The sequence below is a fragment of the Cyprinodon tularosa genome, unplaced genomic scaffold (genome assembly GCF_016077235.1).
Source record: "Cyprinodon tularosa strain WSP-4 unplaced genomic scaffold, ASM1607723v1 ctg390, whole genome shotgun sequence".
In the NCBI taxonomy this organism is placed as follows: Eukaryota; Metazoa; Chordata; class Actinopteri; order Cyprinodontiformes; family Cyprinodontidae; genus Cyprinodon; species Cyprinodon tularosa.
The window spans coordinates 305689-333474 of record NW_024039108.1 but is presented as its reverse complement, the minus strand read 5'-3'; the positions used below and the strand labels follow the sequence as shown (position 1 = coordinate 333474).

The 27786-nt window shown below is 40.5% G+C and overlaps 1 protein-coding gene across 15 annotated transcripts in view; it reads left to right on the top strand.

The window, feature by feature from the left end:
* ptprt (protein tyrosine phosphatase receptor type T) overlaps positions 1-27786 on the top strand; it is a 471678-nt gene that overhangs the window by 149320 nt on the left and 294572 nt on the right. For all 15 annotated transcript variants that reach the window (XM_038297556.1, XM_038297553.1, XM_038297554.1 and 12 more), the window contains exon 8: positions 6074-6367. In XM_038297556.1, coding sequence (XP_038153484.1) covers positions 6074-6367 — 294 coding nt within the window. The remainder of the gene's footprint in view (positions 1-6073; positions 6368-27786) is intronic.

The following is a 27786-nucleotide window of genomic DNA, read 5'->3' as shown; positions in this document are numbered from 1 at the left end:
AATATATATATATATATATATATATATATAATTTATCGCCGACCACAGTCTAAGTGATATTTTATTTTGAAAAATATAAAAAATTGCGGTATTCTCTCCCAATCAGTCGGTGCATTTGTGCCTCTTGTCACCTGTTAATTCAGGTCAAGACTCATCCTATCTATAACATCCTATCTTTGTGAAGCGGGATTTTCTGTGGTTACAGCGACCAAAACAAAGCTACTGGACATCAGAGGCACACTTCGTCTGTCATTTTCTCCGATTACGCCTAGATGGGACCAGCTTGTTTTATTTTTATGCTGTTAGTATTTGATTTAATGCTGGTCGTATCAGTTTACTTGCAAGTAAAAAACGGTTGGTCCGTCCGCCACCCAACCCCACCACCCTCAACCCGGTCCGTAAAAATATTGTCTGACATATAGCGGTCCGTGGTGCAAAAAAGGTTGGAGACTGCTGGATTAGACAATTAATTTAAACTTCTCCCCCTGATGCTTTCGTTTTAAGAATCCTTGAAGATTTACAATCATTTGATTCAAATATTTGCTCAAACATTCCTGACAATGTTGGTAAGGTAACTCCTGATTGAAGCAGTTGATAAAAAGATTCCTGATGTCTGGTGTCATGGCAGCACGCACAGTGTGCTTCTATATAGTTGAGATGTATGACTGTGCACCGACTGACAGGTGATTCATCTGTCCTGCGGCCATCATGAATATGCTAATGCAGCCTTGAGGGAAGGGGAAAAACGTTCAGAGTTAAATCAGAACTTTGTTTTCAAACCACAGCAGGGGAAGGAACATTATTCTTTGCAGGTGTAATGTAGCTGTCAAGTAACAAAGCACCTGTCACTGAAGAAACATAAAAAGGTCCGTATTAAGAGTCACAAGCTAATATTTAAATAAAGGATTTGATTCAGTTGTTTAAGAGTTTCCTGGAGAAAATGTTTAAGGTGAAAAGATTTTATCCATAGATAAACTGTTTCAGCAGAGAACTGATAAGGAAACCTAAAGCCTGCAGCATCATAAAATCCTGAGCATTAAAATCTGTGAAGGGGATTTCCATAAAACGTGGTGCTCCTTTGTGTCCACAATATACACTATATTGCCAAAAGTATTTGCTCACCTGCCTTGACTCACATATGAGCTTAAGTGACATCCCGTTCCTAATCCATAGGGTTCAATATGACGTCGGTCCACCCTTTGCAGCTAGAACAGCTTCAACTCTTCTGGGAAGGCTGTCCACAAGGTTTAGGAGTGTGTTTATGGGAATTTTTGACCATTCTTCCAGAAGCGCATTTGTGAGGTCGCACACTGATGTTGGACGAGAAGGCCTGGCTCTCAGTCTCCGCTCTAATTCATCCCAAAGGTGTTCTATCGGGTTGAGGTCAGGACTCTGTGCAGGCCAGTCAAGTTCATCCACACCAGACTCTGTCATCCATGTCTTTATGGACCTTGCTTTGTGCACTGGTGCACAGTCATGTTGGAAGAGGAAGGGGCCAGCTCCAAACTGTTCCCACAAAGTTGGGAGCATGGAATTGTCCAAAATGTCTTGGTATGCTGAAGCATTCAGAGTTCCTTTCACTGGAACTAAGGGGCCAAGCCCAGCTCCTGAAAAACAACCCCACACCATAATCCCCCCTCCACCAAACTTTACACTTGGCACAATGCAGTCAGACAAGTACCGTTCTCCTGGCAACCGCCAAACCCAGACCCGTCCATCAGATTGCCAGATGGAGAAGCGCGATTCGTCACTCCAGAGAACGCGTCTCCACTGCTCTAGAGTCCAGTGGCGGCGTGCTTTACACCACCGCATCCGACGCTTTGCATTGCACTTGGTGATGTATGGCTTGGATGCAGCTGCTCGACCATGGAAACCCATTCCATGAAGCTCTCTGCGCACTGTTCTTGAGCTAATCTGAAGGCCACATGAAGTTTGGAGGTCTGTAGTGATTGACTCTGCAGAAAGTTGGCGACCTCTTCGCACTATGCGCGTCAGCATCCGCTGACCCCGCTCCGTCAGTTTACGTGGCCTACCACTTCGTGGCTGAGTTGCTGTCGTTCCCAAACACTTCCATTTTCTTATAATACAGCTGACAGTTGACTGTGGAATATTTAGGAGCGAGGAAATTTCACGACTGGATTTGTTGCACAGGTGGCATCCTATCACAGTTCCACGCTGGAATTCACTGAGCTCCTGAGAGCGACCCATTCTTTCACAAATGTTTGTAAAAACAGTCTGCATGCCTAGGTGCTTGAATTTATACACCTGTGGCCATGGAAGTGATTGGAACACCTGATTCCAATAATTTGGATGGGTGAGCAAATACTTTTGGCAATATAGTGTATGTAGGCAGATCTTGGATGTGATCGCTGTCCAAGGTGCTGGTCTAGGGGCCGTCAGAGAAGCGGGAGCTGTCCATGGTAATTACCATAGATCATGCTGATGAGCGCGTTGCTTCACAGGCGCAGGCAGTCTGATGACTAGCGGGAAAAGTCCAATTAATTTCCCTGTCATTGTTTCCATCTGCTCCCGCTGCTCTTTAACGGAGTCGCTTTCAGATTTATGTCAGTATGCAGTGGCAGCTTTGCTTGTTTGTTGGAGTTAATGTTACTGCTTGGCTTGTAAACATTTTCTGCATCTCGTCTTTTGCTCATCAACGCTTAAACTTAGCACACTTACATTTTATCTTTTAATAATTGGGCGTTTGGTGTTGCGGCCGGTCGCCGAGGCTTGGTGCCGGGGGGTGGGGCGTGTTTCGGTGCTCTGTGGGGCCGGGGCTTCTCGGTCGGTGCCGGGGGGGGGGCGGTGTTCGGTGCCCGGCCCTACTTCAGGGAGGCCGGCTGCTGGCGGAGCCCGCGGCTCCCCGGGGCCCCGGCATGGCGGTGGCTGGGGGGCTTCTTCGGTGCTGTCTCTCCTCCTCCCTTGGTGGGGGTCTGATTTCCAGGGCTGCCCCCTCCTTGGTGCCTTCGCTCTTGGGGTCCCTTTGGGCGCCTGGGGCTTTGGGTCTCCCGGCACTGGACTCAGTGCTCTGGGGGGTGCGCCTCTTCAGCTCTCTAGTACATGTCAGACTTAATAATATTACTTTAGCGATAGTTTCAAGGTGTTGCTTTATTGTATATCTCGTACCATGTCTTTCGGTTGTGCTGTTCTTTTTTTCATCTCGTTACAGGTGATGAAGCAGACTGAAAATGTTTTGTCATTGTCTCCTTTCTATCTTCTCTTTCTTTCATTTTTTTTTCTTTTTTCCTTTTTTTCTTCTGTTTTTCTGCTCTCTTTACATTGCAGTGTCCATATAAACTGTAAAACTCCCTACATAATTATAATAAAGCAATTTATATGCATGAAACAAGTGGAGCAATATGACAACTGCCATACTGCTACACTTGTAAAAGTAAAATCTGTTGGGCTCTTTTTGGCATCAAGACAATTATTCTTATTGCCATATTGCCAGACAGGACACAGTAAAAAAAAAAAAAAAAAAATATCTTTTTATAATTGTCACTAAGCTCTTTTGAAGTCTTAGATTCCATGATCAAGGAAATAACAAAGCCACACCCTCTGCTGTATGCTGCTTTTCTAAGGCTATTGTTATGTATTTATGTTGGTTTAAAGTTGACCTATAGGTTACTTTGCATACCTTCACAACTTTTAATCAACATATGATATTTTTTTTATAATAATAATAATAACAATAATAACTTAATTCTGGGTTAAACATATTTCTTTAAAATAAACTCTTAACTTATCTAGTAAACACACAACTAACCTAGAGGAAATAAGAAGACAAAAATGGGTGAAAACCATTATAAACGCGATGATGCAATGATATCACTCTTCAGCGTGGATTTTCTTCTGTCTCCTTGAACCCCAGATGACCTCATCAGATGACTGCTTACACTCAGCCTGGTTCTGGTACCTCTGGAGGTTTCTCTTTTATGTTTAAAAACAGATTTAACTTGAAGAACTGAGAATGAAGTCAGATTAGCATAAAAAAAAAAAAAAAAAAAAACATTTGTTAAAATAATATTTTAAAGACTGATCAATAACCAAATAATTAGTTCTTAATAATAACAACAGATTGGAGCTTTATTGTTGCCCTGCGATGGACTGGCGACTGTACTCTACTCTGCCTCTCACCCGTAGACAGGTGGAGAAAGGCACCAGCACACCTCACGACCCCACTTGGGAGTAAGTGTGAATATATCTATATATATATCTATATATATATAGATATATATATGTGTATAAAAATTAGGGGTGCACTGATTGCAGTTTTCCGGCCGATTTCCGATCACCGATCTTTAAAAAGTCTGACCTGACGATTCCGAATTTGGTTGATACCGATTTTATTATTTTTTTGCTATAACCAACACTGTGTTACAAGATCGCAATTCACTTTCAATGTTACAATCTTTTCTTGAAAAACATGCCCTTGAACAATAGCCTTGAAGCATTATAAACTTGTTTTAACTGCCCATGAGGTAGAGCCTTGACATAGAAATGAATTAAATAATAAATATTAATGAAATAAAACAAACTTAAGACTACAACATTGGTCTTTTGATTTTTTACATTTCAAAAAACAAAACTTCAACAAAAGATCAGAAAAAATATGGAATAGCAACTGATCTTAAGACACTCGCAGAGGTAAATAGATCGGTTTCATATGTAAATATCGGCCGATCACCAATCACCCTAAACTAAGGAAATCGGGGCCGATCGATCGGCCGGCCGATTTATCGGTGCACCCCTAATAAATATACATCTATATAAATACCCATGTAAACACACAAACAAAAAAGCTGTCATATGTGGACTCACTCTATATACTGTATATATCCAATGCACCTTTTTCTTCCTTTGGCATATTCTTCTTCTCTTTTTCACAATTTAAGCTGAGGTAATGAGTAATTTCCTTCATTGTGAGATGAATAAAGTCAATCAATCAATCAATCAAAACCCAAATTGTTCAACTAAAAAAACCTTCTTTGCCCCTTCCAGACCTTGTACCATTTTAAACTATGTTTTGAGCTGAGTCTTTTCCAGTTTTCAGAAAAAGCTAAGCATGGCCATGCTGTGAGATTCTGAGGATGGTTGTATTGCTCTCGGCTTTCGGAGGTCATGAAGGAAGGAGCTGCTCCGTCCAGTTTATAGTAGCCTCTGGTTGCAGGCTTCTACTCCAAAACTCACAGGAAAGATAGTCTTCCTTGAGCTATCTGAAAGATAGCTTAAAAAAAGAAACAAATTTGACTCAGACCATTTAAATGTCAATCTTTGTGTATCATACAGGTATCAGATTTAACGCTGGGAGTAGATTCAGTTGTTGTGTGGCCCGCTGGGTCGACGGTGGTAGCAGATCAAGGGTTTGTAGAGTGGTAGGTGTTTCTGTGTTTACGGATCTAAAAGGCTGAATCTAGCCAGTTGTAAAGCTACTTCTATAAAATACTGTGATATGGATCGTGAATTTGGCAATGTTTTGGTTCGATGGATGGATGGATGGATGGATGGATGGATGGATGGATGGATGGATGGATGGATGGATGGATGGACGGACGGACGGATGGATGGACATCGCTGTAGATTTGTTTATTTGTAACAAATTGTTTATGTATTGTGATTCTTTGATTTGCTAAATGAAATGCATTTTTGGATATTTTTGGCAGGATAAAGGTATATTCACTGGAGAGGTTTTGGTCATAAATTGATTTGAAATGAAAAGGCTTGATGATTCAGAGCATATTTAAAACCTCAGTATTTTTTTAAATATTACTCTGAACAAGCTAAAAGTAAATTGACATGACAAGCAGGGGAGGGTTTTACAAAGTTAATTCATTAGTTTTAGTATTGCATAACTCAGCAGCAATGACTAGGCCTAAATATTCATTAAAAGGACTTAATAACTTAATATGGTATAAGTTCAGTTAGTCAAATGACAAACAAAAAGGGGATTTATTTTCTATTCATCTCTGATGCCAAACCAAAAAAACTCCAGTACAAACATGGACATATATTTTTGTTTTTTAAAGAAAATCTGTAAAATAACTTAAGTTTTTCTTTTGATTATATTTTCCAGCCCCACCGACTCCCATCGCTCCCCCAGAGCTCCTTGCTGTTGGCGCCACCTACCTATGGATCAAACCCAACGCCAACAGCATCATTGGAGATGGTCCTATCATCCTAAAGGAGGTGGAGTACCGCACCACTACCGGAAACTGGGCAGAGACTCATGTGGTTGACGCCCCGACCTATAAGTTATGGCATCTGGACCCAGATGTGGAGTATGAGATCAAGGTCCTGCTGTCCAGGCCAGGAGAAGGAGGAACGGGGCCGCCGGGGCCTCCTCTGATTACCAGAACCAAATGTGCAGGTGAGTGGTGATGACTGGCCGGCCTTTTCCCTGTTTTAGTTTGTAAAAGTAGGACAGATTATGTCTAGGAAGCAGATAAAAGGGAAATCTTTGAAGTCTCACAGATTGATTGAGAAGAAGAAAAAGAAGGATGAAGATTTCCTCCAGGGAGCAGCAGTGTGAATCACAGATGATGATAATTGTGGTGCCGCTGAGATGAAGGAGCCTGAGTGCTTTGGCTGGAGGAGGAGGAGAAGTAGTCAGAGGTTAGTTGGGGGCAATCATGGCTGATAATGAGTGTCCCAGTGGGGGTGTAAGGACACTACAAGTGACAGTTCATTTTATGAAATGACAGCCCATCAGGTCCGTGACGGTCTGTCAGGCCACTCATTTGTGTGTTGGGGGCCTCGGCGGGGCGCCGCGTTACCCAGCGGTTGGCTGCCATCAGCAATCATAGCTGCTGCCGCTAGCACGCAGTTAGCTCCTCCTCCTGTTTGTCTTTAAACACATTTAAAATGTAATCGATGCATCGATGACCTGCAAAAATATGTGAATGTACTTTTTATGATTAAGGGTGTGTTTTAGGAAAAGTATTTCCTTGTTCGGATTGAAATCATGAGGAGGTAAAATATTACATCTGGAGAATCCAATCTCTCTTCTTTTGACTCATGATAAATTTCCACCCATATCAGTTTTTTTCTTTACATCTAAACTTCCTACAAGTTGCAGAGCATCAGCATCTTATGTCTTTCCTGTCTTTTTAATACATTAGAAGAAAAAATATTAACTTATTTGCACCAATAGGAGCCTGTAGTTTGATTTTTTTTAGTTTTTTTCCTGTATTTTATAATCTAACAGAAATTGAGGAGTTCACTGATGGATTTGCTGGTTTTCCTCCACTTCTTTTTGTTATTTTATTTTTTTGTTTCATATTTAGTCCTTCATCTAATCTCCAGCTGTAATGAAAATCAAACAAACCTCATTTTTGTTCTGACAAACTTAGCTTTAAAATTTAAAAACATTTTTTTACCTCTAAACAAAGACAATAAGGTGCATTTCTACATAATACCTGCAGCACATCCACTACATACACGTGTTTTGCATAGAAGCAGATGTCTTCTTCAGATTCAACCAACAAATTCTAACCTTATAAGTGTAGTTAAAGCCAGAAATCTGAGCTGCAAAAGACAATATACAATGTTTTAAAGGAAAAAGGACTGAGAAAAGGATCTGGGAAAATAAAAAGATTCTTAAGATAAAGAAAGAAAAGGGAAGGATTAAACCTGGAGAGGAGAAGGAGGAGAAAGATGCGTTTGATGTGAAGTGAAATGGAACAGAGATGGTGGTCACTTCTGTTTGTGTGGAAAGCCTACCAGAAAGGAACATGTGTTTCTCCGCTTGTGGTTCGCTGTTCAGCTGTCACAACCCTTCACAGGGTGTTAGTGTGTGTGTGTTTGAGTGTATGTGGGGGGGTTTGATGGGATTGAAGCAGGCAGGTATGATAGATGTTCAAGAGCCTGCTGGCTACTGCTGAAGCCCCTGTGTGTGGGCTGCTGTGCACTTCTCTCCACACCTTCTGTGTTCACCTCACTGTTCGAGTTAACGTCTGCGAGTCTGCTCACATCAAAACCAGCAATCAGTTCAAATTGGACTAGTTCTTCTTTAATGTCTCCTCATTCCCATGCTACAGTTTCCAGATTATCAATGGATCAGTTTCCTGACCGTTACTCAGTTCTTGTTGAAATTTCTGTTGATCTAATTTTGATGCAGCAAAAGGGGCTTTAATGGGTCCACATGATCAATTAGCTCTAACAGTACATTAAAACTTCTATTATTCACATAGTATTGGAATAATAAACATCATATTTCCACAATGAAATGTCTGAATTGAGATCAGGGTTTCCGCAGGTCATTAAAAATCATAAAATTATTTTTTTTTTAAATTAAGGCCTTAATTGGCATTAAAATTCATTAAATGTGATTATTGTGGCATTTAAAATGCTTTGTTTAAAACAAAACAAAGAAAAAAACATTCACTGTTCTCCTACAGTTAGGAGTTAAAAATTGATAAAGGGAATTCGTCATTAAATTAAATGCTCTAAAATGGTTCATGTTAAATTTTGAACTCCGTCTGAGTGTAGCTAACGTTAGCTTCCCTGCTTATACTGAGAAAAGGGAGGCTTGAATGAAATCCTATTTCTAGCTAAACACAGAAGAAGTACCGTCTAAATAGGTGGCATTTTCTGAATCACAGGCAGTTTCATCTTTTTAGCCTTAAAGGGACAGAAGTTGACATGATTGTGGAGAACTAGATCCACATACAAGGAACTACGAGCACAGAAGGAGCATGGATTAATGCGTGTGACTTGTTGGGGTCTCATGGTCTAAATCTGCAGGCGCAAAGACGCGCTTGGAGGGTGTTTTATCTGCTTCTGTTTGAAATAAATCTACTTGAATGACTATTTGTGCCATTTTGGCAAAAATCTGACTTTATACTTGATGCAGTCAGTTGGGTTTCCCTAGGGCCATTTTAAATAGCTGCTATTGTAAACTGAACTGAATCAGAATATTCTGTAATGGACATAACAAGAAGGGAAACTGAAGTAAAATAGAAAAAAGAAATGCAGTTTTTGTTGTGTAGAGCAACAACTTTAAAGGTTTTAGTGTTTGATTTTATTTAACTCCCTCTCCTATGATAAATCTGTTGGGGTTTTTTTCACAGCTCTAAAGGGAACAGAATACTTTTGCTAAACATCATCAACATTTTTCAGCCATGTCTCCATAACTATCCAACATCAGAGTGACATATTGCCAGACACTTGCTGAGAAGCTTCATATCGCCGTGGTGATATTCTTGCAGAAATGAATACAGATTTGGTCTTGGCTGTGTGATTCTGCAGCTGTTGTTCAGAATAGGATTCAGGTCATTTCATCAGAAAGCGGATGCTCCAGTGAACCCGCCGCCGTCGTTAACCGTGCGGCTTCTCTTTCTGGCTGTGGGGCTGCACATACGCGGCCTTGATGGTGATGATCTTATCAGGCTCCCAGCCTCCTCCTCACATTCTCCTGCTCCTCCTTCTCATCACTCTTTTCTTGCCTTCCAAGGCTTTCCAGCAGTTTGTCCCCCTGCTTCCATTTTGATCATCCCCTTCTTCCTGTAAATGACCCTCGGAGGGCCAGTGTATCTGCCAGATCTGCTCAGGGCCCTGGCTCTTATGACGTCAATATATGGCAACTCCACTCAAACAAATTTATTGCACCTGTTTGTTAAGGATCAAATCTCTGTCTGAGTCTCAACATATTATTACCTATATTTGCTATTGTTTTACATTTCATTGTTGACCTAAAGTAGCCAAAAGTAGAAAACAATCTTTGTCAGTCTTGAAGGAAAGTACTGCCTTCTATGACTGGGCTCTGCCATTTACCAAGATGAAGAAAAAGCTTATTTTATTCTTTTCATTAAGATCTGAGGGCAAGAAGCACAAATGGGACAACTTAAAAAATGAACTTCTTAGAGATTTTAGACAAATAAAACAGTTATTCTTCTTCTAGGAAACAAACGGTTGTTGTTGAAAGAAATTCAAAAGTAGTGTAGCTCACTATTGACTTAGACAGACTTTTTATAAAGTATAAACAAAAATAAATTTCGTTAAGAACAGCTCTCTAGACAATTGCAGCCTTGATAAGTAAGTAGCAGTTATAAAAAATGTGATGAAAAACAGTAATGTAAAAATATGACTGTCTAACATTCAGTTGTTGCTTTTTTATAATCCATTCTAAACAACATTCAGCAGTCTAATGGCAGTGGGGAAGACACTGTTTTGGAATCTTCTGGACCTGCATCGGATGCTTCGAAGCTTCATCCCAGAGGGCAGCAGGGAGAACAGTCCATGGTGGGGGTGTGAGGGGTCATTTATAATGTTACGGGCTTGGGAAATGCAGTGCTGGGATGAAATGTCTTTAATGGAGGGAAGAGGAGCCCCGATGATCTTCTCTGCTCTTCTCATTTCTCTTCTCACCTTCTTCCAGTCTGAGGCGCTGCAGCCTCCACACCACACAGTGAGGCAGCTGGTCAGAATGCTCTCTATGGTGCTTCTGTAGAAGGTGGGGAGGATGGGTGGGGGCAGATGGGCTCTCCTCATGCTCCGCAAGAACTACATTTCTGCCCTTTTGATGAGTGAGGTGGTGTTTACATTTCAGTTGAGCGTATCTGTGATGTTCACCCCCGGGACTTGTCAGGGTTTGGTTGAGGTTTTGAGGACCCAAATGCATAGGAGAGGAGGCTGAGGTGAGTTCTTGTAGTTTTTATGGAGTTCTTACAGGCAACAGAGGCAGGAATCCAAAAATCCAACATAAAAAACAAACCCGAACCATGGAGGCATTAGGGAAAACATGCACGAGGAGCCAGAAATGAGGAACTGCACAGAGAGAGTATATATGGGACACTGAACAAAGACAGGACTAATGAGCTGATTGGGAGCAGGTGTGAAGAGAGGATGCTAGAAGGGAGCTATGGAAAAGGAGACCAACACAAGAGGGCAACAGAGGGCAAACAAGAAAAAACTAAGAAGTAAAATATCCAGAAAATACCAGTAAATCTAGAAAACAGAGATAAACATGGATCAACGTGAAACTGAATACTCACAGAAAACTTAACAGAACCAAGAACGTTACAAATATGGCTGAGCCAAAAGAGGCTGACCTGTTAGCTACTGAACCCAGCTAGCCACAGCGCTACCCTGCTCTCCCCCTTTATATCATGGTCTAACAGTTGCTTTGTTCACCATAAATAGATTTTTTTCAGTTTTGTTATAATTCAGTCATGGATCATTGATCATCAGACGCTAACGCTACAGATGCTCCCGACTCGGCACACTGACGCTGCATGATGTTACTATCGTTGTCTGGGAAACCACAATGTTTGACATCATGTGGCAACGTTCAGCCAATCATGTAGCGTGACGTCCCTGGCATGAAGCAGGACCCGAGCAGATCTGGTACCTCCACCGGTTCTCTTTCTGTTTCTGACCTTCATCTTTTTGTGCTCTCTGTCTTGCCGTTTAAATGCGGTTCTCTCCTCCCTACGTATCCATACCTCTTTAATCAACAATCAACACTTTGCATCCCTGCTTATTTTTTCTCGTGATCCATATTTTTTTATTACCAGAGTCAAAAGGTCTCTATAAAATCCCTTCGCCTGCTGCATCTTAATCCGCCTTCCTCAGTCGTTTTCCTCCCACCTTCCTGTTTTTCCTTATGAATAAGATATTTCTATGTAAGGGATGATAATGTAAGTTTTGGCTAATACGTTAGCCTTTAAACGAGCTTTAAATTCACCTGCAGTCCGTAAATCTTTCTTTAGTGTCTCTCCTCTGAATGTTGCTGTCTTGGTTACTGGGAGACGATGCTAATGTGAATGTTGGCTAATGCCCCACGCCGTTAAGACTTAATTCACCTGAGGTTATAAACTACATCCCAGCATCTTTGTCTGGCTCGTTTCTTATAAAATATCTTTATGTGGAGGATGGTAATGTGAGTGTTGGCTAATGCATTACTCCATAAAAATGGATTTTTAATTTACCTGCCGGGTATGTACAGATTTGGCTGACACCACTTCTCCATCATCCCGCCAAGCGGAGCAGCAGAGAAGCACTTAGCAGAGAACATCTTTTCTAACTCCAACTTTTCGGAGCGGTTTTATGAAGGCATCAATTAAATTAGACTGGGTCCATAAAATAACCAAGTCAGTTTGTAGCAACCTGTTGATGATGGGGGAGGGCATCTGTTTGCTGTCCGCCGTCGCCATCAACACCACGTAGGGGTTATTCTCACCGCTACTTCTCTCTGACCATTTAAATGTGTTTGATTATTTTCTCTTTTCCTTCTGGATGGTTCTGGAACTTGGAGGACCCCCTTTAGAAACTCTGATTCCCACCCCTCCCCTCTCCACAGACAGAGTGCCTCAGTATGAGGTCCTCCTCCTGATTCCCTCTGAAGCCTCTGACTGTCTTTTCTTCATGAAATCCATCAAATAGATGGACAGATGCTGCTCAGCAGATGTCTTATTGACATGGACATTGTTTGAAGGTTTCCACGCTTACAAACTAACTTCCTGACATACATTGTTCTCAATTAAAGCTAGAACTAAGAAGAATTTAGCGAATCTTAAACATTGATCTGTCAATCTAGCGCCTAGGATGATTGGTGGTCTGCCCCTTTAAAGTTGTAGGGAAATCATATTTAAATGTCAAATCATTCTGGCTTAAACATGTATATAAATGTGCTCTTTATCAGACCATATTGTCCCAAAATTAGAAAATTTCTATTTAAAAAAAATCCTCTCTTAAAATCTGTTTTGTTTTTTCATTATCTTCTGCAGGGCAGTTAGTTATACGTCAGCCTGAACACCTAAATCCAGCCAATCATATATCAACAGTCATCTGTCAATCAAATGTTTTCAAATAGACTGACACAATGCTAAAATTTGCTACAGCTAAGACAGGTTACATCCATGAAACAATCATCGACCTTAAACCGGACACAATATAACATGAAAAAATAATTAGAACAAACCTTGTGCCCTTTATAGCCAGGAGCTAATACCTCTCCTTTTTCTTCTTGTGAGGATTTATGGCGGTTGGCAAACTAGTTAAAGTGCATTACCGCCACCAACTGATTAGGAGTTAAACGACGAAACAGGAACCAAGACTCAATCCAGAAAAATAAAATAAGATAAAATAAAATTGTTTTCCAAAAATAAAAGTCTAGAGGTCTTGCCGAGAGCCTTTTAAAATAAAACGTAAATTAGTCTGTCTAAATATAAAAAAAAAATACTGAGCTGACTTCAAGTCATTTTTTTAGAACACCAATTACACAAAATCAACAATTAAATCATATGTTTCATTACATAAAGGTAATTTACTGTCAAAGTGCAGTTTTTTTGGGGCAGTTGTTCTCTTAAATTGTTGCTTATGAAGAACAGGAAGGAGAAAAAGTCACTTCTTTAAAATAAACACACAGTTTACACACATAGTTAATTCTGCTGTGCCTCCGATTTTAAATTCCATACATGAACTGGTCCAAAAATAGGTCAAAGTTTCATCAAATCAGTTTAATTTGAGCATTAAATGCGAGGATCTGCCTGTAGATTGAGCATTTCTGCCCTTCAGATAAGACGGATATTATGAGAAACAAAATGGGGATTGTTGGCCTAGTGGTTAGAGCAGTGCGCTTGTGCTCTGAGAAGGTTGCAAGTACCCGGTTTGATCCCCACAGACTCCATTCTGGGACCCTGAGCAAGACCCTTAACCCCTGATTGCTGACTAAGTGGTGATTATCAAGAAAATGGGTTTTATTTCCCCAATGTAACAAGAATCCAAACAATAATGAATATTTATTGTACAATGATGCCCTTAAAAAAGGTCAAATGGAGAGACTAAGTTAGGGCAAAATTTGAAGGCCAATTCCGTCATAGTGCGGCGCCGAGTTCTGGTCGGATTCCAAGACTCCTCGTGATGCGGCCTGAAAATGCGTCCTTCTTTTTGCACGATTTGAAGGACGGGTCCGGTGTATCCTATGTATCCTTAGAAATCCCAGGATTCATTGCGAGACCAAGCAAGCCGGCTGCTCCGTGATCAGAGGAAAAAGGTAATTGTCGCCAAACAGCAGTGAATATTGGAAGTTCAGTTTAATATTATATAAGTCTGTGAATAGTTCCATCTGAAATGAATGAAAATAGTTATTTTAATGGTTATTGAGTCAGATATGTGGCGGTAATGTTTGATTTATCTAAAGTTTTTTATCTGTTACTGTGTAAATGGGTTTGGCTGTAATTTAAGGACAGATTCTAATATATCTGCAGTTTGGGGACTATAAATCTGATAGGATTTATTTTTTTATTGCTGTTTTGCACAATTTGCTTAACTAAGTATTTATTGTTCTTGAATATAAGAGATGTTGCAGATATATTTTTTATGTATAATATATACACTCACCGGCCACTTTATTAGGTACCCCATGCTAGTAACGGGTTGGACCCCCTTTTGCCTTCAGAACTGCGTCAATTCTTGGTGGCATAGATTCAACAAGGTGCTGGAAGTATTCCTCAGGGAGTTTGGTCCATATTGACATGATGGCATCACACAGTTGCCGCAGATTTGTCGGCTGCACATCCATGATGCAAATCTCCCGTTCCACCACATCCCAAAGATGCTCTATTGGATTGAGATCTGGTGACTGTGGAGGCCAGTTAAGTACAGTGAACTCATTGTCATGTTCAAGAAACCAGTCTGAGATGATTCCAGCTTCATGACATGGCGCATTATCCTGCTGAAAGTAGCCATCAGAATTTGGGTACATTGTGGTCATAAAGGGATGGACATGGTCAGCAACAATACTCAGGTAGGCTGTGGCGTTGCAAGAATGCTCAATTGGTACCAAGGGGCCCAAAGAGGGCCAAGAAAATATTCCCCACACCATGACACCACCACCACCAGCCTGAACCGTTGATACAAGGCAGGATGGATCCATGCTTTCATGTTGTAGACGCCAAATTCTGACCCTACCATCCGAATGTCGCAGCAGAAATCGAGACTCATCAGACCAGGCAACGTTTTTTCCAATCTTCTATTGTCCAATTTCGATGAGCTTGTGCAAATTGTAGCCTCAGTTTCCTGTTCTTAGCTGAAAGGAGTGGCACCCGGTGTGGTCTTCTGCTGCTGTAGCCCATCTGCCTCAAAGTTCGACGTACTGTGCGTTCAGAGATGCTCTTCTGCCCACCTTGGTTGGGTGGTTATTTGAGTCACTGTTGCCCTTCTATCAGCTCGAACCAGTCTGGCCATTCTCCTCTGACCTCTGGCATCAACAAGGCATTTCAGCCCACAGAACTGCCGCTCACTGGATGTTTTTCCTTTTTCGGACCATTCTCTGTAAACCCTAGAGATGGTTGTGCGTGAAAATCCCAGTAGATGAGCAGTTTCTGAAATACTCAGACCAGCCCTTCTGGCACCAACAATCATGCCACGTTCAAAGTCACTCAAATCACCTTTCTTCCCCATACTGATGCTCGGTTTGAACTGCAGGAGATTGTCTTGACCATGTCTACATGCCTAAATGCACTGAGTTGCCGCCATGTGATTGGCTGCTTAGAAATTAAGTTTTAACGAGCAGTTGGACAGGTGTACCTAATAAAGTGGCCGGTGAGTGTACATTGTTTAGATTTACATATATCTTTCTACCACTTTTATAGAATAGAATAGAAATTCCCTTTATTGTCCCACAATGGGGAAATTCTGGTGTTTACAGCTGCAAGAAGATTATTGAAAATGGTCGAACAAATGTGGACCTTAGAAAAAATGTATAAGAATAACATAATAGTGAAGAGTTATGAGATAAACAATAAAATACTGTATTGTAAAGTGTTTTAACAATATAAAACTGTGCACCTGCTAAATAAATTACCCTTATACAGCTATGGACATTTTTACAGTAATCGATATTACAGCATGTTTTTTAACTGACTAAGGTTTCTATCATTTCGCAAGGGATTCGAAGGATCCAGTCCAGGTAGACCGGGTCCTTGGAAGACCCTGCCAATGGATTCGAAAGTAGCCTATGTCCGCCAGAGTCCAGAAAAGAAAGCATAAATATTTAGCATTTCACAAAATTAAATATACAAAAGTTACCTAAATGTCAAAATAAAAATAAACAAACCAATACATTTGTGCTACTGTGTGTTAAAACTTAAAGTGCAAAAGTGGTTTGTGGGGTTACTGACCATGTGACCATTACACAGATCAATAAAGTTCAATTATTATTATGCAGAGAACATTAAACCAAATATACTTTTGTTTAAACCTGATTATTGATCTTTGATGAAATCTCATCAAATGCTAATTTATTCCTTCTGTTTTTTAGGGATTCATTGATAGTTATTGTTGATAATTCTGACTGGGAAAACAAAACCAGCCAACAAACCTTTATGAATAATTAAAACACCTGAATTAATCCAACAATTAGCATATTGATGGAAGTGTAGAAAATCTGAACTCCTCGCTAAAAGGAAAGTTTTAAACTGAAACTCAGAGGAACTCGTCACATTTTGTTTTTAATTGTAACGCCATAAGGCCCATTAGCAGGAGGGAGCTTCCACTCCATGGTTCCCCTTCAGGCATCCATTAGCTTTGCATTAGATGCAGAAAAAATTGTTTTCCTGTAGACATCATTGGCTACTCTGAATCCTGGAATGCCTTTCTGTTTTCCTGAGGTGTTGAATCAGGGCCGATGTGAGTCAACGTGTCTGCACACACCGTCGGGGGCCACATCAGGTGAATGTAAAGCAATCCTGGAACAGAGTTAGAAAAGCACAGCTGTGCCGTGTTCAGATATTCCCCCTAAAAAGAGGAGAGACTTCCATTGTTAGATTTAGAATCCCTCGACAATATCCCCCATCTGCCGTCTGTCACATCTGATTTCTTAGCAGCTGAGAAAACTCAGATCCTCTCAGTTTACTTCTCAATGCTTTGCATGGATTCATATTGATCTCCTGGACTTTCTGCGATCTGTTACTAAATCCACAGTGTTGTCTTGACCTCACTTTTCCATGGATGCTTTCTCTGGTTAGGGCTGGAAGCCAGCAGAAATAGCCGTACAGCTTTTAATGTCGTTTTCAGATGGCTGTCGAATGTTGAATGACAGAAGCCTGTTAATATTTTAAAGGTTAAATAGTAAGGAGTGTGTCTAGAGCAGTTTTATGATGTTTGACGGTAAATTATCCTTGCTTTTCTCTATGTAGCTCCTCTAAATCGTGCTACAAATGCTCCAAGTAATAAAAATCGAGATACTTTTACAGTATGCTGGGAACCTCTAGCGATCCCCAGCTGTGATGTCAGTGTAGTTAAACTTCCTCTAACAACATCAGTTGGATTCAATATACCAACGTATCAACGGTTTGTTTTCTCTGTTGTATAGTTTATAGTCGTCAAGAAGCGGCTGTTCAAAATGTTGCATTTCAGAATTCTCCCGAGTGGTGCCCGACTTTACACGTGTGAATTAAGTGAATTTGATTGCTTGTTTATCAAGGGGGCGGGATTGTTGTGGTGGAAGGTTCACTAGCAAGTTTGATTGTGGCTGGTTTCTTGGAAGCATCTTGCTAACCAGTTATCCACTTAGTGCTAGCAGGTTCCCAATGGGAAATTCCATTGGGACCAAGTAGCACTAAATCGGTGACTTAGAAACGACACTGTCAAGGAACGCTATGGACAGCGGAAACATGCAAGAGGAGGAGAGTTTAGTGTCGGAGGTCGTGGATGAGTCTCCTCCGTCATCCATTTTTTATTTAGAGGAGGAAAGCGGGACGAAGATGTTGTGGAAGAGGACGCCAGGGCGGCAGAAGCTTGGTTTGGTGTAGAAGGCTTACAGCCGTACATGTTTGAGCCCTTGCCTCACAACGCTTGATATATGATTGACCCAATTTAGGTGTTCAGGCTGACGTATAACTAACTGACCTCCATAAGATAACGAAAAGAAACCACAGATTTTAAGACAGGATTGTTTTTTTTTTAAATAGAAATTTTCAAAATTTTGGGACAATTTCTGATAAAGAGTACATTTATATACATGTTTAAGCCAGAATGATTTGTAATTTACATATCATTATGGTCCGGGCTCCAGAATAACAAAAACCGCGATCAATAACAGTCAGTTACAGCTCGAGCCCAGTGGCCCGGAGCCATGAGCCGAACCGGGTAAAAAAACCACATCAGAGGGCAATGTTCCTCACCCGGGCAGCAAAAAGGATCAGGTTCTTGGACCGCTAGCTGCGATCGGGTTACAAAGGGACCGCATTCCCTGTCCAGGCACAGCAGCGCAGCACAGCCTGCTATCCAGAACCGCCAGCACCACACACAGGGCTCCAACACCAACCGCCAGCCTTCAAGCCCGGCCGCAGCAGCACGCTGCCAACCGACCCGAACCCAGCCACCACAGAACCAATACAAATCCCGTGATCCTCTCTTCAAACACAAAACCATATGGAAAATGTTCTGAAAGATAATGAACTTCCACCAGCTCTGCATAAGATCAAAGAACCTTTAGCAGCAGTGATTAAACCAACAAGCACTAAAACCGCCAAGACTCTGATTGCTTCGTAATCGTCCTCGTTAAAGGATAATAACTCCGCCACAAAGGTGAATAAATATTGACTCGCTGTGTAGAATGAATTACTTCCTGACTAAACTGACGTCATGGCATCACTCAGTGGGTCACTTGTCTGAATGAGGAATTTTTTGTCGTCTGCTATCTTTATGAATTATTTTATGCTATAAACGACAAAACTTTAGATGTATTTAATTTTGTACATACTATCAAATTAAAAACTATAAGTATGTGTTTTCTATTTGAACTTTAAAAGTAAAAGCCAACTAGAAGAGGCTTTTTTTTTTTTACGATCAAACAGAGACAGCCAAGTATCTCAGGGAAAATAACACCATTTCTTCACACTCGATGTAAATATTCTTTCAGAAACAGGTGCATTTTTTTCAGCTTTTACTAGTCTTATCTTTGGTTAATAACTCCAAGCTGTCATCAGCAGCTAGAAGATATTTTTTCCTGCTCTCTTCATTGATTCAGCTGCTTTGTCGACGCGGGTGATGTTCAGACTCTGTGGAAAAAAGGCAAAAAGTAAAGAATGATCTGTCTGAACCTCTGCTGATTCATTGTTGATTAGGCCAGCTATCATGGCAGCAAACATGACACTTCTAGTAGCTGCTACAGACTGCGGAGATCCCCAGTGGTTGTTCTAGACCAAATGTACCAGGGGGCCAGGAGGGGGCCGGCGTGTTTTCATGGGGGCACAGAAAAACATGATATAAAAAACAGCAAGGGATTCAAATATATTAGTAAAAAAATTTATATTCAATAGCATTTCATTGAAATTCTATGTCTTATTAGATGAATATACATACAGAATTTAGGAATTTTACATATTTTTGACTAAATTTACGTTTAAATTGCTGTTTTCTATAAATCAGAATAAAAACTCAAGAAAAACTGATCAATTCAGCTGTAAAATTTAAAATATATTTTGTTTAAAAAAATGATTTAGTAAATGAAAACTGGGAAGGCTATCTCAATACCACTGAAGCTATCATGAACATGTTTTTCAAAAACTATCAAAACAGAATTTGTAAAGAAAAAAATTAGATAGATCCTAAGGACCAGGATCAGTAGCCATGTCTGTTCCAGCAAAGATCATCATTAGAATTTCTGTGAGTATTATGTCTTCAGTACAGGGGCCGTAACAGGGGCCAGGACATGATCTGCAGCTTCCTGCTGCTCCTTCCTAACTGCAGCACTATTCGGAGACCAACCTATTAGGTACCTGCAGATGCAGTTCCACCGATCTGAGGAGGGACCTGTTTATATGCTCCCTGTTCTTCTTGAATGCGGTGATGAAGGTCTTCCCGACTGAAAGCTCAAATTAAAAACGTGATTTCTTGCAAACATACAAGTATGCAGAAATCCTGTTCCCATTTTAAAGTTCCTTTGTTAACACTTGTGTAGGTTGAACAGCAGTCAAGCTGCAGCCAAATGATTTGATCTTTGCCTTCACTCATTTATCCAAAAATACATTAAAAGTTTTATGTTTTCTTCTGGTAAGTGAAAATGTCTTAAATTGAGAAGTGAAAATGTCTTAAATTAAGTGTATTTACCCTTAATTTGAAGGGATAAATAAGATGATTTGCCAATGCAATGATAATTTTTACTCTTAGAATAAGGTAATTAGATAATATACACTTAAAATAACACAATTAAATGTTTTTTTTTCTTATTTCAAAGGTAAATTGTCTTGTTCCATTGGGAAAGTGTCTACCTTACCTCCTCAATTCAAGAAAAAATGCACTTATTTAAAAAAAAAAAAAAAAAGACTTTTCTACATTTAGATTTTGTTTAATGTGAGTGGATCTTCTCCTCAGGCTCTCTATTAGCCCACGGCTGACCCTACCGGCAGGAAACAAAAAGACATTTTCCCCTTTCCAGGTTCAGCATCTTGTTTACTTTAATCAGAATCAGAATCAAGTTTATCATCAAATAATCAAATAATCACCCAGATAAATTTCCCAGAATGCCACAGAAGCTAGAAAACCACACAGAGTCTACCCAGATACACCAGCAGCCCCTCTGAAAGTCTTCCTAGTAACAGGCCTCTATTCTGAGGGTGTTACATGCGTGTCATGGTGGAGCGGAGCGGAGTAGAGACGTGTGAAGTTTGTCTAAGATGAGATGAAGTGAGAACTACTTAACAACCAGCGCCAGACATTAAAAACTTGATGAAAACTGCACTTATTTACCACAAAAGATACCAACTGGTTTCCATGAGCAAAGGGACGAAGACAGGCTGGTTCAACACATCTAGCTCAAGGTCCTGGTCCAGGTGTTATATTTTTATTTGGTAAATAGATCAATGATAGAGAAACGGCATTTTCACATCCATCCTACATTTTTTTTTTTTTCACAGCAGTGTAGTAGGTTGTAATCAACACTTTAGAAAACTGTGATCATGCAGGATGAGTAACACTTTGTCTCTGTGTGTTTGAGGGTTTAGAAGCTTGTTGGAAAGAGTTTTTGATGCAAGAAGAGGAAGGAGAAAAGATTTCTTTAAACATGTTAATCAGTAAACAGCTGCAGTTCACTTTGGGTCTGACTGCAGGTCCGAAGGCTACGTTCACACAGCAGCCTGAAGTGACAAATCCAATTTTTTTTTGTCCATATTAGTCCTGTATTTAATCTTTTCATAACAGTCTGAACAACACAGATCCGATTTTGTACAATGCGACCCAGGACACTTGGCTCTGTGGACCTGAATCCGATACGAATCAGGATCTTTTCAAAAGCGACCTGCGTCTGAACGGCCAGGTCGCATTCATCTGACCTGAATGACATTAATACCCAACAAAGGTCCCTATTCTGCATCTTGCTACGCTAGAGAAACAACAACCATTGCCGACGATGATGCTGAGAGCGGAATTTATGTTTAACCAGCTTGAAAAGATTGAAATTTTAATGCTACGTTCACACCCAAAGCAGCAGAGGCAGCAGAAGCAGTTTACTCCAACCCTCTAATTTATCCAGAATCCTTACATTAACCCTGGAAATTACCATGAACATAAGGTAAATTCCTAACCTAACACACAACATAATTCAATTCTACTCAGGTCATTTCTATAGCGGCAATTCACATCATATCATCTCAGGTCACTTTGCAGATACAGTTCAATCAGATCATACATCCAGATTTGTTTAAAGTTTTCTATCTAAAGAAAACCGTTGACTCATTCACTGCAAAAAATAAAAAAATAAAAAATCCAAATAAGTAATTTTTTCTTAAAATAAGGGAATTTTTTTCTTGAGTTGAGTAGGCAAGTGAGACACTTTGCCAATGGAGCAAGACAATTTACATTTAAAACAATAAAAAAACAATTACAATGTCTTATTTCAAGTGCATATTATCTAGTTATCTTTTTTTAAGAGAAAAATACTAATTCTATTGGCAAATCATCTCATTTACCTGCTCAAATTAAGGGTAGAAAAGGGTCAATTTAACAAATTTTTACTTATTTACACTCCAAGCATGCTTGTATTGACAGTGGAGAGGAAAAACTCCCTTTTAACGGGAAGAAACCTCCAGCAGAACCAGGCTCAGTGTGAGCGGCCATCTGCTGAGGCCAACTGGGGTTCAAGAGACAGAAGTAGAAATAGCAAAAATAAACAAAAGGATACAAAAGGCATCAATTCACACGATACCTGTAAACCGACCTTTGAAATAGGGGTCATCCACATTCTGACCAAAGGTTGGTCTCCATAAGGCCTGCTGATGCTCAGAAGCTTAGCAAGTATATCATAAATTAGCCCACACACACAGTGACGCACCCCAGCAGAGATGCAGAGTTTCAGGGGGAAGCCAGCTGAGAACAACAGAAAAAGAGGGTCTCTATTAAGAGAAAATGTTTTCCATTTCCACACACAGAACACCGCAGGGTTGTCCTTTTGTTGTGAAGCCATCAGGATCCAATTTCTCCTTTATTAAGTCTAGGTAGGAGGCACTGTGCAGTCACTAGGTAGCTAGCTACACTGCTATCCCTGTGCACACACACATTCAGAGTCTAAACGCCTGTTATCTTCCCCCAAAGCACTAACATCAATAAACGCCTTGTAACAACACAGCTGACACACACAAACAACGACGACGCACTCAGGGATAATTTTTTCGATGGCAGATGAGAGGACCACAGCGGCGGCGGACACACACAGCAATCAGAGAGCAGTAATGAAACTCCCAGCTCCCTCTGGGGCAGAAATAACAAGGTCTCAGGCAATGAAAAGAGATCCAAAGTTTGTCTTTAATTGACCGCATCTATTACTGCACATGATGGATGGGTACACAGCAAACACCCTCCTTCCCCACCGTCACCACTGGCTGCCATGAATCAAGCCAATCACTTCGGCGTCTTAGAAGTTTGCCTCTGAGTGGACGGTTCACGTGGAGAAATGTCGACATAATGCAGAAAAACGCTGAGAGCTCAGACGCAGTTTTTCCTTGGTTCAAACCTGCTGCAGTCGGTCAGCGGGGACGGCGCTGTGCGGCCCCCGTGTCCAAATGGCAGGCAGGATGAAGCCCATTAAAGTAAAGAGGTCCGACTTTAATTCCTGCTCTTTGGTAATTGGCCCACAGGGGCTGATTTGCATTGTTTCCAGGGCAACAAGCTTGTTTCTCTGTAACTAAACGCAGCAGGAGGTCAGGAAGGGGGGGAGGAGATGGAGTGCAGTCGGTGAGAGGTGGTGCATCGGGAGAAGGGGAAAGAGGGCGAGAGGGAAGCAAAAGTTCTGCTAGAAATTACAGCATATTTCAGAGTTATTTCTCTGGAGGGTGAGATGGTGGACCATCGGCTCAGGCTTGCTTTTTCATGAGCGTCGAGTCGAAGGGAGGATGGGATATTAGATCCGATAGATGGATCTCTGCTCTGATCAGAAACATGTGGAAACTGCATCATTACCAACCTGACCAGCCCTGAACTGAGCCCCGTCTGCTGATTTTATGGACTCATTGGCATATGGGCCTTTTTAATAAAATTTGTCTGATTCTGTGTTTATTTGTTATGGTGTATTTAAGATAATCTGTGGAAAAAAATGGAATTTATTTGAAGGAGCTTCAAAAAACATTCCATCATGGCAACCTGAACTTCAGGGTTGAACATGGGCGGTAGTCAGTTGTTTAGTTTAAATGGCCGCTCACACTGAGCCTGGTTCTGGTTGAGGTTTATTCCTGTTAAAAATTAGTTTTTCCTCTCCACTGTCGCTACAAGCATGCTTGGTGTGTAAATTTCTTAAATGTACCCTTTTTAACCTTAATTTGAGCAGGTAAATGAGATGATTGCCTTCGAGTTGATGCAGAGATTTAACATGAATTGATTCATATTTCCAGTTGTTGATAGTTGGAGATCGGCCTATTTTTCAGTATAGCCCTGTTTCTCTGACTGTGACTAGCTGGATGTGCTCTCTTCATCCTCTGACATGGGAGCTGGCTCTGAGCTCGTCTGCCTGGCTGTGTGTTTCCTGGACGGGACCGCCTTTTACAGTTGCATTCTGTATGTTGCTTCTGTCTCCTTGAACCCCAGTCGGCCTCGGCAGATGGCCGCTCACACTGAACCTGGTTCTGCTGGAGGTTTCTTCCTGTTAAAAGGGAGTTTTTCCTCTCCACTGTCACTACAAGCATGCTTAGTGTGAGGGATTGCATTTGAGTCAATGAGTCGATGCAATCAACTGGTTTTCCTTAGATAGAAAGCTTTGAATCAATTTGACTGGATGATCTGGTGAACTGGAAAGTGCCTTGAGATGACGTGTTGTGAATTGGGGCTATAAAAATAAACTAAATTGAATTTAATTTAATAGTTTAAGTGGATCCTTGTCATAAAGTTTGTTGATTCTCCCTCTGATAAATTGTTCCACTAAGATGTACGTAAAGCGGAGCTGGAGGAAGAGAAACAGAGAGAGGACAGGACTGGGTGTGAGGATCATTATTTTAAGAGCTTTCACTTCCCAGAGAGTCGACAGGGTGAAGACGACGAGGTGCTGGAGGGCAGATAAAAGCTCCGATAAATGGAAGACAGTTTCACTCGTTTAGTGACCAAGGAAACTCAGAACAACCTTGATTTCTCTGAGACTCGTTAAAAGCAGCAGAGGTGAACAGAGTGGACTTGATGCTGGAAGCGGCGTTTTCTGACAGGAACTCAACAGAGACATATGGCGACTTGGACAAGTGATTTAAAAAAAACGGTTTCCATCATCGTCTCTCCTAATAAGGTTTCATTTTCTATGTGTCACACTGTGCTTAGAAATAACGACGATTAAAGGATCAGATCTCAGCTTTAACTTGTTTACTGCATTTAAAAAGCTCTCTGGAAGTGACAGGACGACTGAGGACATGAAGATGTCAGACCTTCTGTAGAGAATCTCTCTTTGGACAGTTTAACAGCTGAAGCTCATTCCCAAACATTCGTCATACAGTAGTAGCCGTTCAAAATGTCCCCACTTTCCTTGATGGGCCCTTGGCTGGCCCTTAGTTGGTCCCCTAAAATTCCCTTTTTAAACATCAATCTTTATACTAAAATATTATTTCTGTCATGACATTAAAATCTAAAGAGCCTTCTCCTGGTCAGACCCTGTAATTCAGTGAAAGGGTGGAGTCGGAGGGGATTTTGCTGGGAGTTGCAGGGAAGTGGGCTGCCATCCAGCTGCCTTTTGACTGGGAGGGGCCATTTTGAATGGCTGCTACTGTACATTCATATTGATACATCCTCTGTTACCTCTGTCTAAAAAAAAAGAAAGTAACTCCAAGACTATAGATGAAGATGTTATTCTTTCATAAACAGCATATTAGTAGCTTCAGCCTAACTCTTTAACTCAGTTTGACCAACTTTTGTCAAAAAAAGGGAACTAATATCTCAGCAGTCGTCATGTATTTTAGTGCCAATGCATTAGATAAATGTCCCATATATACTATTCCTCTGAAACCGATCCGTGCCGAGTTCGGACCGAGCTTGGAACAGTTAATTGTGCCGAGCTTGGTTCTTATGACCATTTAAAGATAATAATTATTGCTCCCTGGGCCGCCTCAACATGGCAGCCCACTGCTCCCCAAAGGGATGTGTTAAATGCAAAGGTAGATTTCTCCAATGTGAAATCAATAAAGTTTATTTATTTAATATTATTATTTGGCTAATAAAATGGTGTTTATGAAAGACTAACATCCTCATCTATGGTTTTGGGGCCATTTAAATAAAGAATGCCCGCAGTGCACGCTGAAGTACACAAGAGCATAAAAAGCAGCAAAATAAATAGTATCATATTTGGGGGCCTGGGCTGTTCAGTAGGTGGGGGAGGCAAACGTCCAACCTGACAAGTAGACAAAGTCACATTCATCCAGTCACATTCACAGAAACACAGCTTATGGGATCTCAATGAGCCTCTCCTGGGTGGATACATAAACAACTTGCAATAAGCAGCTTGCAAGTTGTATCATTAACATTAATTAATCATAAGAATTAATCAAAAGAAAAAATCAAAAGAAAGTAACAATTGTGAGAAAAGGGGCTACCTCATATTGCTCGAAAAGTCTTGCATTTGCTGTGAAACATCGAACTGCTGATTGCAAACTTTGATCAAATAATTTCTTTCCAATTTAACTTAATATTGTATATTTTTAGTTACATATGATACCCATAAAAAAAATTACCATAACATTTATGGGTGACCAGATTTCAGAAAAGTGGCTTAAAGGAAAATTCCGGTTTTTAACACTTTTAGCCCATTTTCTGTAGTGTCCAGGATGAAATCGAATGATCGACACCAAAATTTTGACGATTGGTCCTGTCTCGGCTATTTGGCTCATGCAGAATCCCCCCCTGGCTGCTTCAGAATGGCTTGCATAGTGCATGTCAGATAATGTCCTTAAAACAACCTTAAACGTTCTTTTTTTAAAATATGCTACTCACCGGGTCGTCAGCGCTGTTCAATGACGTTCCAAAAAAAGTTTTGTGAAGAAAAACCGTTCCTGTCTTGTTTTATTTAGCATTTTGTAAATCCCAGAACTGTTTTTTCCGATACATCACAACCGCTTATAAACTTCCGCTTCCCGTTCGAATCTGAAGCGTTGCACACTCCAGACCATTAGTTGGCGACAATGTCTCTATACTTTGGGAATGTAGGATATGTCCTCCTCAAGAATCCACCTTTCGTATTCCATTTTCAGAGTTTTTTAAAGTGTTTAACAGAGACGTTAGCACCTCGACGTCGGAGTACACAGAGTGAAGCAGAAACACTTGGGCCTTGCGAAAAGTCTACAACTAAGCGTAAACAGGCCCCCTTTCCGTTTCCGGTGGCGGAGGGATATTGACTATTCCAACAGAACTCAATGGGATTTACAAAATGCTAAATAAAACACTACAGGAACGTTTTTTCTTTACGAAACTTGTTTTTGAACGTCATTGAACAGCGTTGACGACCCGGTGAGTAGCATATTTAAAAAAAAGAACGTTTAAGGTTGTTTTAAGGACATTATCTGATATGCACTATGCAAGCCATTCTGAAGCAGCCAGGGGGGATTCTGCATGAGCCAAATAGCCGAGACGGGACCAATCGTCAAAATTTTGGTGTCGATCATTCGATTTCATCCTGGACACTACAGAAAAGGGGCTAAAAGTGTTAAAAACCGGAATTTTCCTTTAAACTACCTCTGATTGATCTGAAAAGTTTGATATTGTTATATAACATCAAGTTGCTGATTGCAAGCTTGATGCCTTGCTATGGTTACACATTATAACAAATGTCCAAAAAAAAAAAAAAAAAAGATGTCGGCAAACAGCAGCGGAGCAACTAACACCAGAGGTTAAAAAAAATAATTAAAAAAATAGAAATTTTCATTCACAAAAGGAGGAAGTGAAGTTGTTTTAATAGAGAATTTAAGAATCAAGCTAGCAAAGCTTCTCTGACATGCAGCCACCTTGAACAGGATTTTTCTAAAATCAGGATGCCAAACATTTTAGATTGACAGCATTACATTAGACTAGTTGGAGAATATTTTCCAAAGCACAAGCTGTCATCTCACCGAAATAATCTCCACAAATCTGGCCTTTGCTGAAAAGCGGCCAAAAAGGCTGATATTGAGGAAAACTCTTTTCTGCATAAATGTATTTAATTTCTGATGTTGAGACTTTTGTCTCATTTAGTTTAAATGAAAACCATACTTATTTTTTTTTTCTAATTCAGGTTTTTGCCCTATTTGTTAGTTTATTACATGAAATAAAAAAAAAAAAAAAACGGTGATTTTAAGTATCAAAATGAAAAGAGTTGGTTAAAGAATGATGGATGAACACATGATACTTCTT